Below are 16491 nucleotides of genomic sequence, written 5' to 3'. Positions count from 1 at the left end.
GCGTTTTGGGAGTACATTTTTTTGAGTTGGTGTCTTCTGAGACTTGTATTAATTTTACCTGTACTTTAATGTGGTGAAGAAAATTAATTGGTAATTTTGCCGCATAGGTGGCGCTGCGATACTAACTTTTTTGCCTTTCGTCCTAGAGGTTTCCAGTCTTTTGCAAAGTTGTAGAGCGTGCAAAAATAAGTAAAGTCGCCGAGGACACCAAAGTTGTGTGACTTCAAATAACAAAGTAATAATAAAAATAGTAAAATTTACGTGAAAATCACGTTTTCACGACTATTTTGAATGTTTATCGCAAATTTATCAATTTTAACTCTTCACACGTATTAATCAAAGTAGCCTATGTCTGATGATACCAACTTTACAATTTTTTGAGACCTTTAAAATGTTTTTTTGGGCATAATAGTAAAAATTACTATGATTTTTACTAGCAGTTTTTTTCACAAAGCTGCAAATTTCGGCTTAATTTGATGCTTGCTTCAAAATATACCACTCAAGATCTATTGAATCTGAAAGTTTGCCGGAGGTATAATTTGGTGTTTTTGAGATATCTTGTTTTAAAATATTGATGTTTTTATACCTAAATTATTTTGAAAGAGATGCAATTCTTTATTCCGGAGTTGTCCTGCCATTAGACCCTCACGGATCACTTTTAAATAAAAAGTTTTATGTTTACCCAACGCCTTAATTACTTGAAATTGAAACGTTTTGTGTTCAATTGTCTTGCGCATCAAAGTATTGAATCGACAATGCACATATATGTATTGGTATATTGAAAGAAAAAAAATGCTTTTTGATCCTGTGTGAGTGACTTACGTTAGTGCAAAGTTCCGGTATACCAATACTGGCAGGACAACTCCGGAATCTCCCGAGATGAACTAGCCTAGGATTAAAAATTTCGTTAATACAGACAAAAAAACTCTGGAATAAAGAATTGCTTCTCTTTCAAAATAATTTAGATTTAAAAACATCATTATTTAAAAACAAGATATTTCAAAAACACCAAATTATACCTCCGGAAAACTTTCAGATTTAATAGATCTTGAGTGGTATATTTTGAAGCAAGCATCAAATTAAGCCGAAATTTGCAGCTTTTTGAAAAAACTGCTAGTAAAAATCATAGTAATTTTTACTATTATGCCCGAAAAACCATTTTAAAGGTCTCAAAAAATTGTAAAGTTGGTATCATAAGACACAGGCTACTTTGATTAACACGTGTAGTGTTAAAATTGATAAATTTGAGATAAACATTCAAAATAGTCATGAAAACGTGATTTTCACGTAAATTTTACTATTTTTAATATAACTTTGTTATTTGAAGTCACACAACTTTGGTGTCTTCGACAACTTTACTTATTTTTGCACGCTCTACAACTTTGCACAAAACGGGAAACCTCTAGGACGTAAGACAAAAAAGTTAGTATCGCAGCGCCACCTATGCGGCAAAATTACCAACTAATTTTCTTCACCACATTAAAGTACAGGTAAAATTAATACAAGTCTCAGAAGACACCAACTCAAAAAAATGTACTCCCAAAACGCTAGAGGTTTTTACTTGCTAGATCCCGCTCGTGGCCCAGTGTGCAGTGGCCAATGGCCACCAACCGTGTTAGCGAAAATTGAGCAGACCGGCCACCACAAGCGAGCAAAATCCCGAGCCAAAAATGGGTGGCCCCCATGTATGTGACGCAAACAAGGAACGCGCGACCGTCAACCACCAACCCCAAACAGCGGTTTTTCTACGAAAATAGCGGATGGCTGGGGTGAAATGCGCGCTGTTTGAAACTACTTCATCAGAATCTATAGACGATCCACTTTTGCAACGACTTTTCCCCGGAATTCCTGGCCTCACCGTGTGTCTTTTCTTTGACTGAGTACAATATGAACTGAGATGTCATCCCAAGTAATAATCTGAGGTCAAACAGACTTCTTAAAACCATCATAAAACCAATGTGAATCATTTTAGGCTTTATGACGGTTCTCATAACGTTCTCTAAACCAATTTGACTTTGCAAGTTGTTATAGAAGTTATCTCTGTAATCTATCATCCGGTTTCAGCTTTTTTTTTTTTGTTAAAAAACGTTCTACAAAAATGAAATTTTGCCTTATAGATATTTCGTTCCGCCCCAACATACTTCGAAATGATTATGATTGTAGTCAAGCTAAATAAAAACTACTGATTCATATACCCTTCTGGCCGGCCTCATGGCTCCCGTAGACAGTAGCTTCCCGGTACACGAGAGCTCCACCGCGCGCGCGGTGGTAGGTCGCCGATGAGGTCGTTCGCAAAGCATGGCGGTCGGTGGTGGTGCGCACTTTTCTCTACATATCGGTCACATTTTCTCCGGACGACCAAAAGCGAACGAAGGCCACCAGCCAGCAGCGACAGCAGCCGCCACCAGTCACAGACTTTCGCGTTGACTTGCTTGCTGTCCCTGTCTAGCGGCGATGACGCAAATGCAAACTCGCCTCCTGAACCCCGACCTCGATGGCCGGCTGCCACATAACCCTTCTAGTCAGTCAGTGGGATTACTTTGCAAGTCATCGAGGTTCAACAGCTTTGGAGCACAGCCAGTTAACTAGAAGCGGTTCAAAGCGCGAACGTGACGTTATTCTAGTGGGAAGCAGAGGTTCTCCAGTTCTTGTTGACGCGTTGCACTCACAAGGTTGTTGCCTAGAGGAACTTCCAACCTCATGATGGTCATAATTTTGTTGATACAGAAAATGTCTGTCTCACGGACAAACACGTGCACGGATAAGTGTTTTCCAAGCATTCAATCAATCTGGACCCGGTTGGATGAATTGTGAACCACCGCGACTGGTGTCTCTGCAAAGTTCGCTTCTTACAAGGACGCTCTTTCTCTCAATCACATATACTCTCTTGCTTCTCCTATTTCTACAATTTACCTCTAGTCAACGAAACCCGAAACTAAACACGATATTTTGTTCTCTCTTCCATGTTCAACAGGTGTGCAATCAACAATCATGCAAACCCTTCTGTTGCCGCTGTTCGGTCTGATGGCCATCGGCAGTGCCTCGCTGAGCTATCCAGTATTCGGCACCAAACGGTACACTCGAGCGAATCTGCTTCCAGCCAACGACTATGGAAGCTCTCTAACGATGCCAGTGTATTCACCCGTACCACAGTACTACGACAATCAGCCGCAGTACATGCCAATGCCGTCGTATTCGATGGGACCAGCTGCGTCGGATTACTACGACGATAGCGGTTATTACAATAGCAATTACTATTATGTCCCACCGGTGCAGCGGCGGCATCAACGGTTCGACCGGTATCCATCGTACGGCCTTCCGACATTCCAAGGCGAGTACAAACCCACCCCATACTACTATGCACACGCTCCCAGTTATAGCTACTCGGATGACCGTGAATCCAACAACCCCCTGGATGACCTTCACGAGGAGATGCTCCAGGAAGACGAACGCGAACGTGCGCGAGACTTTATGCCCGTCGGGCAGGAGCAGTGGTACGAAAGCCCCTCGCGGCATCCCGCCGACAACGCCTTCCTCCGTAATCTCATCATGTACAACAACCAGATGAATTCGCTTCGCAACAAGCAGTTCGAGTCCAATGAGGACTACGAAGAGTACGAAGACACTGAGCCAGAATACTACGATACTCCGTACGCAGACAGTCGGAACTCGTACAGTGGCTACGTGAACCCGTACACGGGAAACAGTCCTAGCCAAGGCTCCAACACCAACAACCGTAACATGCTGAACAAAATCACCAGCCTCCGAAACAGTATGGCCAAGAACGCCGTCGAAGACGATGAAGAAGTTCAAGAGCTCAAATCCCTCATCCACCAGCAGAAGAACAGCCGACCCCAGCAGCAACAGCAGCAGCAACAACTCCTCCAACAACCCCAATTCCCCGAACAGCAAACCCCATCCCCCGTTCAAGACTTCAAACAGCACCAGCAACGGTCCCTATCGAACGACTACCAGCAGTACCCCAGCAGCAGCGACAGCTGGCAACGGGACAGCCCCTCCTACAGCACCTACAGCGACTACGACAGCGAGAACGAGTACGACGACAGCTGGAGCCACTGGGACCGCAAACGCAACGTCCAGCCCAAGAAACTCATCCTCCCGGTCGGAACGACCAGCAGCACGACAACGCACGCCCCCCTAACCACCACGACCACCACCGTCGCCCCCACGGAAAAGCCCAAGGTCGAAATCGTCCAGGGTCGCAACGGACAGAAGGAGGTGGTTCTGCCACGGCCGGCCGCTCCGGTGCGCAATCCGTTTGCTAATATGGCCGCAGGGGTGCAGCAGCAGCACACCGGCTTCCGAGCGGCGACAGCAACAGCGCCGGCATCGACGAAAAACAATGCGGTGGCGCTGCAAGGTGGGCAGGTGGCATCTCCGGCGATGCCGGTGTCCTCTTCCAACAACAGTGTGTACGACACGATCAAGAAGATCATCAACATGCAGCAGAACCTGCAGGTGAGTGGTGAAGTGGGCGTTGTCAGACAAAGTATAAGTCCATGACGTCAAAAGCAGGTAAGGGACATGGCTCGGAATTTCATGGAAAAAAAATGTCATGAAACTCCGATCATCTGCCATCTTACTCTCGGAACCATGGTGTGATTGAAGATATTTCTGAAAGAACCGATGCAATAATATATGGAAAAACCCTTGTAAGCGTTCGTATAAGAATTCCTGAAGCAATTTCCAGAAAGGCTTCCTGGAGGATTTTTTAAAAATATCTCACTAGTAGTTTCCGAAAAAAATCTAGGGAAAAGTTCCCGAAAAAAAACAGTTGCAGACATTCCTGATGCAATCCTTGGAATGCTGAAGGAGACTCTTGAGAAGGAGACCTGAATAAATCAAAGGAATACCGTCAAATGGGGTAACTTGCAACACTTTTCGACTTTGAAGCAATATCATTGAAAATCTAAACATTTGAAACATCCTGTGAAGCATCGTGTACGCTAATTACCCCGAGTAGAATACTATGCAGCACTTGGTTTACCAAAATACATTGCCACCTAATCAGGAGGTGCGAAATACATGCTTGTTGCAAGTTTCCCCATCTGTGGGGTTACTTGCAACATAGGACATGAAGCTAAGTTAGCTATCATTAAACAGCACTAACATTCTAGTATTTAGTCGTATTGTAAATTTTTGATGTTATGCATGAAACATACCATGAAAAGATGTACACTAACCAATTGACATACAATTTTTCATGAAAGGATTGATATTTATTGCAAGCGAGAGTATGTCGTTTAGCAACAGGTCTCACGTCCCTCAAACACAAAATATATATGTGATTCTCGTGACTTAGCACTCATTACAAAATGTCAACAATGATTATTGTCATTTCTTGAAAAGGTAGAGTGAGTCATCTTCAAGTAGTTTTCAGTTTGAAGTGGTATTTGGCAATTTCAGCTGAATTAACATGATTGAAACACACCTATTCTACTTTTTAAATGTCAAACTCTCTAATTTGTGTATTAAACTGAAATAATTTACTCCATCCATTCAGAATTGATGTTGGTGATTGCTTTACAGCGTTCATAAACAAAAATTGAACTTTTAACATGATGAAACATGAATGAAACTTCAAAATATGGTATTTCCTAAAAATGTTTGAAGGTCACGTGCAAAAAAATGTAAAAATTAATTGTCATTTGAAAATAACCGCGTTAAGTAATCAATAAATGATCCATTTCGGTTATTTCTGTCAAATATATCGTGAAATGAAGATAAATAATAGAAGGTTTCGTCAAATTCAAATGTTGCAAGTTACCCCATAGTGGTTGTCGAATATAATAATGATTTTTTGCATTACTTAGTTGATAAGTTTATCAAACTTTTATCGTTTAGCTAAGCTTACTATTAGGTACCCTAACTGCAAGCAAGGTCATCAGACTTATCGCACTTACCATAAGGGAGAGGTCAAGCACGATTTTCATACTTGTTTTTTATGACATAAAATGAGCAATCCGTTTTAACAGTGTAGCTAAACCATAAACAAAGAAACAAAGCTAATTTTTATACTAAATCGATCTTTGATACACATAATCTCTCTAACCGAAATAGTAGAGCATACTAGTTTTCATTATTAATAGAAAGTGCTTCACATTTAGTGTATGTCATCGTGTTGCAAGTTACACCGCTGTTGCAAGTAACCCCGTTTGACGGTACCTAAAGGGAGTTCTTATAAGGAATATATATATAGAAAACTTAATTTCACCCATTCGATAAAACAGAATACTGTCTTCGGCAAAGTTGTTGCAAATTGAGTCCTTTATAAGGGAAAAATGGGAATATTTGTATTTGGGACTTCATTGAAAACCTAGAACATCCTGAACGCCAAGAAATTTGGAAAAACGAAATAATTTACATACCAGTTGTTCTAAAAGCTGAGCTTGGATGTGGGTCACGTTTATATGTAAATGCCTTCGTTAAGAATATCAAAAGGTTTTTTTTTTAATTCTGGGATGTTCTAGGTGTTCCAAACTGTTCTATAATGAAGACTTTCTATTCTAAAAGAAAAACTTTATGTATTTTCGTCATAAATAGTAATATTGCATAATCTGCTGGGATCCACGAAACTCTTGAAATCTCAAGTGTCATTTAAAGACACTACAGGGATATTCCAGGTCAGCCAAACTACCTTGGAGTTCAGGACTTCAAGTCTACACTCGTAACAGTAGCCATATCTGTTATACTGAGTAACGCTGCATAATCAACCATAGTTACTGGAGCAATCTGAAGTCTACTAGCTTATTATAATCCTTTGGGACATTCAGAGTCGTCCAAACTGTTATAAAATGAAGCTCTTCAAATCTACAAGAATAATTTTATGTATTTTAGCCACAAATAATAGCATTGCATAACCTACTGGGATCCGTGAAGCTCTTGACATCTACAATGTTATTAATAGACTACCTTGGGGTTCAGAACTTCAAGTCTACACTCGTAACAGTAGCCATATTTGTTATACTGAGTAACGTTGTATAATCAACCGCAGTTACTGGAGCAATCTGAGGTCTACTAGCTTATTATAATCCTTTGGGACATTCAGGGTCGTCCAAACTGTTCTATAATGAAGTCCTTCATTTCTACAAGAAAAACTTTATGTGTTTTCGCCATAAATTGGGAGTATTGCATAATATGCTGAGACCCGCGAATCTCTTGAAACCTCAAATGTCATTTCAGACACTACAGGGATATTCCAGGTCAGCCAAACTACCTTAGAGCTCAAGACTTCAGGTCTACAATCGTAACAACAGCCATAACTGCTATACTAAGTAACGTTGCATATTTATAACAATATAAAGATAACAAATAAATCAGTAAGAAATTGTGTAATGCATCAATGTTCAGCACAAACAATTTTGAACGTGTTTTTGTTGTAAGTTACCGGAATTTTACCTTTCGCTGGCCCCCTGCCTTTGTGACATCCAGGTTCGTCCAAACTGTTATATAATGAAGTAATTCAAATCTACAAGAAAAACTTTAGGTGTTTTCACCATAAATAATAGCATTGCATGATCTGCTGAGATCCGTGAAGCTCTTGAATTCTCAAATATCATTTAGAGACACTATGGGAATGTTCCAGGTCTTGCCAATTATCTTTCAGTTCAGAACTTCAGGTCTACTCTCGTAATATCAGCTATATCTCTTATACTAAGTAACGTTTCATAATCAATTGATGTGACTGGACCAACCTGAAGTCTACTATATATTATTATGAAGAGTCGTACAAACTATCCTGAAGCTTAGCTTTCGATAGTAACAGTATTTATTCTCACAATGAATTTTAAACTGTAATCTCTCTGGTATATCATGAGTCATTTCAAGATATTCCAGATCAACAACAATACTCCGAAGACCATTGCTTCAGGTCTACACTTGTGATAATAGCTTTTGCCACTACGTTAAGTAGTGTTTTTTTTCTCCCCTGTTGGGGAAATTAAGCCACTGCGTCCAATAAGATGAACAATACGTAGTGTTACATAATCCACTGTACTTACCAAAGTAGTTAGAGGAACAATAAGCGTTGTTATATATTTTTGGGATATTATAGATTTCCTTACTGTTATAAAGCTAAGTTGATGAAAACAACCACTGTAACTTTCAGAAAACTTATTTACTGGACATGATAGATTACAGCTTTTAATGAAAGAAGCTACGGTTACACCCATAGACTTTAAGATCTAAACTCAAGAACAGTTTGGATGACCTAGGACATCCCGACTGATCTGATACTGTCTATTAACCTTTCAGAAGACTCACTGGACATGATATATATGATATGATATGATGATATATGATATAGCTTTGTATAATGAAAAAAGTTACCGTTACATCCGTAGATTTTAGATTAGATCTAAACTGAAGAACAGTTTGGATGACCTAGGATATCCTGACTGATCTGATACTGTCTATTGCACATTCAGAAGACTCACTGGACATAATTGATTACAAATCGTAGCTTAGTATAATGAAAAAAGTTACCGTTACACCCGCAGACTTTGTCATCCAAACTCAAGAACAGTTTGGAAGACCTAGGATATCACGACTGATCAGATATTGTCTATTAACCTTTCAGAAGACTTACTGGACATGATAGATTATAAATCGTAGCTTTGTATAGTTAAAAAAGTTACCGTTACAAGCGTAGACTTTAAGATCTTAAATTAGGAACACTTTGGATGACCTAGGATATCCTGACTGATCTGATACTGTCTATTGAACTTTTAGAAGACTTACTTAGGGGCTGTCCATAAACCACGTGGTCATTGTGGGGGGGGGGGGGGGTTCGGCCAATGACCATTTTGTATGGACAAATAAAAAATTTTGTATGGACAAATGACCACGTGGGGGGGGGGGGTTGAAAAGTCCCAAAAAATGACCACGTGGTTTATGGACAGCCCCTTAATATGATAGATTACAAGTTGTAGCTTTGTATAATGAAAGAAGTTACCGTTCAATCCGTAGACTTAAGGATCCAAACTCAAGAACAGTTTGGATGACCTAGGATATTCCTACTGATCTGATACTGTCTATTGAACTTTTAGAAGACTCACTGGACATGATAGATTATAAATCGATGCTTTGTATAATGAACGATGTTATCGTTACACCCGTAGACTTCAAGATCTAAACTCAAGAACAGTTTGGATGACCTAGGATATCCCAACTGATCTAATATTGTCTAATAACCTTTCAGAAGACTTACTGGAGATGATAGATTACAAAACGTAGCTTTGTATAATGAAAGAAGTTACCGTTATACCCGTAGACTTTATGATATAAACTCGAGAATAGTTTGGGAGACCTAGAATAACCAGAAAAAATATTCTGCATAATATTCTACAGTTTTTATGCTATTGACCACCAAAACTATCGAAAAACGTAGAAAAATCTCCATAATAACGCTTGGAAAAAAATGGCTTCAAAGGGTTAAGATATTCTTAAAATAAACCCCAAATAAATATCTGAAGTAATCCAAGGGAAATTTCCGAAGCAATCAAAGGAACACGTGAAGAATGTCCGTAGGGAAATCTTAAAAAGATTCCTAATTGAAAGTTTCTTGAGATATTTTTACAAACCTTGAAATAACCCTTGGTAAAATTATTCAGCGATTTTTTAATCTAAGCTTCTAATCATTCAAAAGTAACCTGGAGGAATATATTTAGAAAATCTTGGAGAAATCTCTCAAATATTCCCGGGAGATAATACTGAACGAACTGCTGCAACAAATTCTAAAAAAAACCCTTGTAGGAATATCTAAAGGAATCCCTTAAGCAATTTTCTGAAAGGATTTCTGAAGAATTTTTCATAAACAACAATCTAGTAATTTCCGGAAAAAATCCATGAAAGAATTTCTGAAAAAAAAAATCATTGCTGAAATTCCTGATGAAATCCTTAGAATACTGAAGGAAGCTCTGCATATAATTCTGAAGAACCCTTGGGAAATTTTCAGCAGAAATCTCTGGAGGAACATCCGAAAGGATTTCTGAAGAGAATCGGGGATTTCTCAAGCAATTTATTTATTTATTTAAATTATTTAAATAACCCCTAGATGAATCTCTAAAGAATCCAAGGAAAATTGCTGAAGAAGGAAGGAAAATGCCCTAAGAAAGTCCTAAGGAAAAGTTCTAGATAAATTCCGAATAAAGCCTCTTGATATATTGCAGAAAACCCTGAAAATAACCATTGACAAAGTTCCTGTGTGATTTTCAAATCTAATCGCTGCAACATTTTTTTGGAAAAACCCTTGTAGGAGTTTCTTAAGAAAATTCCTGAAACAATTCCCTGAAGGATTTATTTTATAAATTTCCTCTAAGTTATTATCAAAAAAAAAAAGTTCATGGAAGAGTTTCTGAAAAAAATAACTGCTGAAATTCCTGATGAAATGCTTGAAATACTGAAGGGGACTCTGGAGATATGTCTGAAGAACCCTTGGAGTAATTTCAGAAGAAATCCCTGGAGGAACGACTGAACTGAATTTTCGAATAAATTCCTGAAATAATTTCTAAAAAAATAAAAAAAACGAATTCTTGTCGAAGTCTCTGAACTTATTCTTCAAATAATCGCCAAATGAATACCTGAAGGAATTCAAGAGAAATTCCTGTAAAAATCAAAGGAATGCCTGGAGAAAGTTCTTAGGGTACTCCTGAAGGAATATCCAATAAAGACTCTTGAGATTAAAAAAAAAACTTGAAAAATCCTTTGATGAAGTTCCTGGGCAATTTTCCAATCTAATCATCTAATCTTCTAAAAAATCCCTGGGGGAATTGGGTTCTTTAGGGGTATCCGGATTATTTCATAATCGGATTCTCCGCCCAAAAATTAGTCGAAATCCAAAATTTCATAAATTTTGGAGTCCGGGAACTATTTTTAAAATGTATTTAAAGTTTGTATGGAGAAATTTTTTTGTTCGGGTCGAACTGTCACTTTATCGATTGAACTGTCATTCTATCCACGAAAATTAAAACTGTTTTGTTAATTAAACCACCAAAACAAAGGTATTGGAATCCAATAAAATCACGTTATACTCATAAAAATGAGCTCTTTCGGTTAGGCTATAGAAAATAGCAATATTTTATTCACTCAACAACCCAATTCTTAAGAAATCTTTTAAAAAGAGTCCTCCTGAAAGAAAATTCCTTAAGAAATCAAAGAAAGGTTTGGAAACTCCCGATGAAATCTTTGGAATACTGAAGGAGGCTCTGGAGACATTTCTGAAGAATCCTTGGCGTACTTTTAGAAGAAATCCTAGGAAGATTTTTTCAATGGATTTCTCAAACAATTTTTTGAATAAATTCCTCAAGCGATTTCTGTAGGAATTTATAGACTGTTTCATGTAGAAATCTCTGAAGTTATTCTCGAAATAGTTCCCAAATGAATACCTGAAGAAATTCTTGGAAAAAACTCTTGTGTGTTAAGATATTATAAAACCCTTGAAATAACTTATGAAAATCCTGAATGCTTTCTGAAATTCGTGGACTTATTTCTGTTGGAATTCCTGATGAAGTAGTTGGAGAAATAATAAATAAGGCTGATACACTGAAACCTCCATTTAAGTCGCTGCATGGCTGATCGAAAATAATTTTTACCGTACAAGCAATGACAAAACTAGAGACTTTTATATTTTTTAACACTTCGAATGACAAAGGAGATTTGTCAAAAAATATAAAACTGTATAGTTTAGTCATTGCTAGCACGGTAAAAATTATTTTCGATCAGCCATTCATCGACTTAAATGGAGGTTTCAGTGTACAAATTTTATTTTGACTTTTTGTCTTCCCACCCCACCCTTCAGAAATTAGGGAAATTTGGAAATTTTATTGGAAGTAGAAATTTGGAAATTTTATAATTAAAATATGGATGAAAAAAAAACAAAAAAAAATGGTAAACATTCAATTTTGTGTAATTTTAAAGAAAATATCTGAAAACCATAAATTAGATTTTTCTATGCAATTTCAATATATTAGGCAGAGTGTTAGAAAAATTTCTAATATCACAAAGGAGATTTTTATTGTTTACCTACATGTAAGAGAGCGCACACAATTATACTTATTTTTCCCACCGATGGTAAGAAAAAGTGGTGAGCTCGTTCCACTTTTATTATATTTTCGAATACCTTTTAATTTAATTTTCGGTTTACTATTTTTTATGTTGTGCTGCAATATTTTACAGGGTCTACTAAAAATATAAAGTTTCCTGTAATATTTCGGGGTCATGTAAAAATTTTCATTCTATCCATCGCTTTTCTCATTGTTTCCCATTTCTTTCCATCTCCATTTACAGGACGCCGATCTGAGCCACCAACTGGAAAGCCAGCGACACAAGGGAACCCGCGTCCACAAGCGGTTCGTCTCGACGGCCGAATCCCTGGTGCAGCAACTGGACGGCCTCAAACGGACAGCGTAAATATAACCCGCCTAGCTACCCGGTAAAAAGATGATCCTATAATTTTCTCCAAAAAGTCGCTGCAAAATCCTCTTCCAACTCCAGCTGTAAATCCAACTTCCACTTCCGATTTCGCAACACTGTCCCTTTTCCAACTCGCCCAAAATCTCTTTGCACATCGATTCTCTGACGGCGCGGCAGTGCACCCAGTTAGCTCTGTACCTTTCGCTCCAAATTAACGCGCGCCATCCAAGTGAGCGACGGCCAACACAAAACAAGATAGTTCAACTTAATAATTATGGTAATCGGAAGAAGAAAATCAATAGCAGTGGTGATAGTAATCATGTAAATGTGTGGTTCGTTCCAAGTTTTTCCTTTGCAAATTTAGAAACCGATCAAGCTAAAAAGTTACTGTAATGAGGAGAGGAGGGTAAATTATCTCACACACACATACTTACTGAGACACAAAAGAGAACACTGATTGAGACTGAATTTATGTAAATAGTTATAAACAATGAGTATAAACACAAAGGTATATACATATATATTTACGAGGATGACGACGATGAGAGATGGAAGACAGCATTCAAATTGAAACACATTTGAAGTTTTTAAGCTATATTTAAGTCGAAACACTTTTTTCTTCGATTTCAACCTAACACTCATTCTCTCGCTATCTCGTTCTATCTCTCTCTTCATACTGTAAGGAACCGTACTTTTTACTGTAAATACCGTTTTTTCCTCGCGGAATGCTCATTGCCAATCGACTTTCTGAGTTTGAGATTCTTCCCTTACAATAATGCTGTTAGGTGAGATCCACGGTGGAAGGTGACGCTCGCCGGCCCGCTCAGGCCGTTACGAGTTGGACAATGTTTTTGTTGGAAAAAATTGGCCGGAGCGGGGCTGTCGTGACCGTCGCCTTTGCCTGAACACAAATTTTACGACGTATAGGAGATTGTGTAATCGTGTCAATTTTTAGCCAGAAACAGAAGTAGCTTTTTATATTTTACACTTTTGAGTCGTTCACTAATACTATATGGATTATACACTGACATGTGGGCGCGCGATTGTCACCCGGTCGAGCCAGCTGTCACATTGGCGCTTTTCAGGGTTTGAATTGGTCGCATTGGCAGCACTGTTTCCTCTCTGTACAAATTGGGAGACAAACGTCGCGCCTACTGCTCCAACTTGCGCGTGGAACTGCTTCTCAGACGCTCACTTTTTCGATCATAATTGTAAACAATGCAAAGCATATAAACAAAACAAAACAAAAAACCTGTGTATAATCGTGTTTAAGAGGGATAATCAGACAGCGGACGGAGACGAAAGACCCTTCCAATGGCAGCTAGCGCCCAAATTTAATCATGATTAAGAAGATACATGTGTGTGAGCACTCGGTAATCAGTCCCCGTCGCGGTGCGGGCGTTTGAACGCCCCTCGTCGGGCGTTGATTGTCATGTCGAATGTCAATCACTTTTTGCAGTTCCGATCTATGAGAAATAAAACAAATAGAAACAGCAAAAAACTAGTTAATAAAAATAAATGTGAAGGAAGGAGGATGATGGCAGAAGAGATATAAACACTATTAACATTATCTAACTATATAGGGTAATTGAACTGATGTTTAGTAATCGGTGGTGTATCAGAACACTACCACACAGAACTAAATAAGAGAGAACAAGAAACTAATCATAGCGTGACCCCTCGTTCGGAGCGAAAACCCGGCCGGGTTCGCAGCATCTGTTATCAAAGTTTAATCCCACCGAGGGGTCCCACAACAGGAACTTGTAAATAAGAATCGATCATACCAATCTGCATTTTTTCATGTTTTTCACTTTTTTCAACATGGAGCCATTCCTGTCCAATCTAATGTAATGGTACATGTACGCTTTTAAATTTAAATTTCACGAAATGTATCACATTTCATTGGTTTATTTTCTACTAGAGTACACTCTCCTGCAGTCGCTAATTTGACAGTTGACAGGTTTCTGTTTATGTAAAGTAACCTTTGGTTTATTTGTGGAAAAATTTATCATTTCTCATGATATTTTGACAGTTATACCATGAATGAAAAAGGACTAAAATGATGACTGCCATTGCTTGTTTAGATAGAACTGTCAAATTGACATATTAATTTTCAATTGACAGAATAATGAATTGATTCCTTTTCCAAGCTCATTATTTTAAGAGATGATTTTGTTTATCTTAATTTTTTTTTGTTACAAATTTCTTATTTTGTCTGGTAACGCGTTGAAAGCTGATGCCAATGCATCAATGGTTATTAAATTTTCTTCGTAGCCAAAGGGCAAACACGTGAATTAGATTTGACAGGAATGGTTCTCCATCAAAGCCCTAAACTTTCCTCAACCTTTGACATTTTGTACCTCGTCGAGAGGCACAAAACATTCCTATCCCACGCTTGCACTGATTAATATAAGCACATCCCACACACACACTTTCACACTGACAGCTAGCAGCAGCGCACCGAAATCGGACAAAGTTTCGGTTCAGATTCTTACGCCGCCTGTCTCTGGAATGGCAATGAAGCAGAATTGAAATGCCAATCTCAAACCCACGCTTGCAGAAGAAAAACGATAGCCTCTGAACGCAATTCCTTCGCAACCCAAATTCTTCAGCCGCTTGCTTATAAAAAAAAATAATGGCAGAGTTCAAACCCTCACTAGAATAAACCACTCAATCATAAAAGAAAAACATAACATTACGAGAGCAAGGACTGCATGTAGGACAAAGTAGCACTATATAACTGTTGTTTTTTGTTCTTAAAAAGCTCACAAGCTACACGAGAAAAGGACTGCAAAAAGCTAGTTATCAAAAAAATTTACACTCACCACCGCCAAATGATTGCTTCGCCTCCCTATTGAAGCACCCCTCGTCGAACGCCTACTATGATGCTTCGCCACACATACGTCACACGCACTCCCACTTGCCCACGCTTCTGCTGCTGAGAGTCATCCCATTTGGAGCGTGATTGGAGCAAACTGAAAACTCTGCAGAGCAGAGAGATAGTACTTTCGCTCGGAAAATTTTCGACCTAACCCCAAACCGAGCAACAACGGACCAAGAACATAAAAAATGTATGCTCCTTGCGATGACGTCAATCGGTGGTGGCGGCGTCACGTCTCGCTTGTTGAGTTTCCTATCCACACTCGTTCATCCCCTCTCTTCATACGCCGCGTCGAACAACTTCCCGGTAGCCACTAATTAGCTCAATTTTCGAATATTCGAAACCGATTTAGAAGATTGCATAGGCTTTTGCCCTGTCGCCTCTAATGAGTATTGAGGCGTGATTGGGTTCTCACGAAACGAGCTGCAAACAACGTGGAAATTTCCCTGACTGGTAAAACTCACGTCACGCCATCCTGGATGGCGAAACAAGAGTGCGGAACAGCCGGAACAGGAAATTTATTAATCCATCAGGAGCTGTTCCAGTAACTGTTGATTACCGTTGATCGTATGGGTGATTAATGCGAAGAGACACAGTGGCAAAAAACGAGTGCCACTGTGACAAAATATGTGTGATTTTTATCTTCAGTGTACTGGGATTTAAAGAAACGGGTTCTAGAACGAATTAGTTTGAGTGACCTTACAAATGAGAGTAACTAATACCAATGTGATGCTTGGAAATTTTTGACTCAGTGAGTTTCAATATTGAATACATGTTAGAAAAAGAAGGGAACTCATTTGGTAACTCATCGCCACTAAACAGTGGCACTTAGCAAAGTGGGCATGAATTTCAACATTAGTAATAGATATAACTAGTACAGCACCAGAAATGCCAAACAATAATAGCAATATCTATTATTTCACCTGCGTCAGTCGATGATGCTGGGAACTCATTTGTGACAGGTAAAGTGAGCTATTCTAATAATGACTGGCTGAAAACGGCATTGCAGCGAACTTTTGTTTGGTAAATTTTAATAAGTTTGAGAATTCTCAGAGTTAGTGAACTCGACACACACTCATTTGGCACTCACTGCACCAAAACAACGAACGATGGTGACGTTATGTGACTCCATATCGTACCCTGCGAGATTCCAGAAACTTGAATTCCACAGTGCGTCA

The 16491-nt window shown here is 38.7% G+C and overlaps 1 protein-coding gene across 1 annotated transcript in view; it reads left to right on the top strand.

Annotated features, from left to right (window-relative positions):
* LOC109420020 (probable serine/threonine-protein kinase tsuA) overlaps window positions 1-15905 on the top strand; it is a 33537-nt gene extending 17632 nt beyond the window's left edge. Inside the window, exons 2-3 of the mRNA XM_029853280.2 lie at window positions 2975-4479; window positions 12307-15905. Coding sequence (XP_029709140.2) covers window positions 2992-4479; window positions 12307-12429 — 1611 coding nt within the window. The 5' untranslated portion in view covers window positions 2975-2991 and the 3' untranslated portion in view covers window positions 12430-15905. The remainder of the gene's footprint in view (window positions 1-2974; window positions 4480-12306) is intronic.
* Window positions 15906-16491: the final 586 nt, after the last annotated feature.

This window comes from Aedes albopictus, chromosome 2 (genome assembly GCF_035046485.1).
Source record: "Aedes albopictus strain Foshan chromosome 2, AalbF5, whole genome shotgun sequence".
Taxonomy (NCBI): domain Eukaryota; kingdom Metazoa; phylum Arthropoda; class Insecta; order Diptera; family Culicidae; genus Aedes; species Aedes albopictus.
The sequence above is the reverse complement of the archived record's forward strand: the minus strand, read 5'-3'. Positions and strand labels throughout refer to the sequence as shown.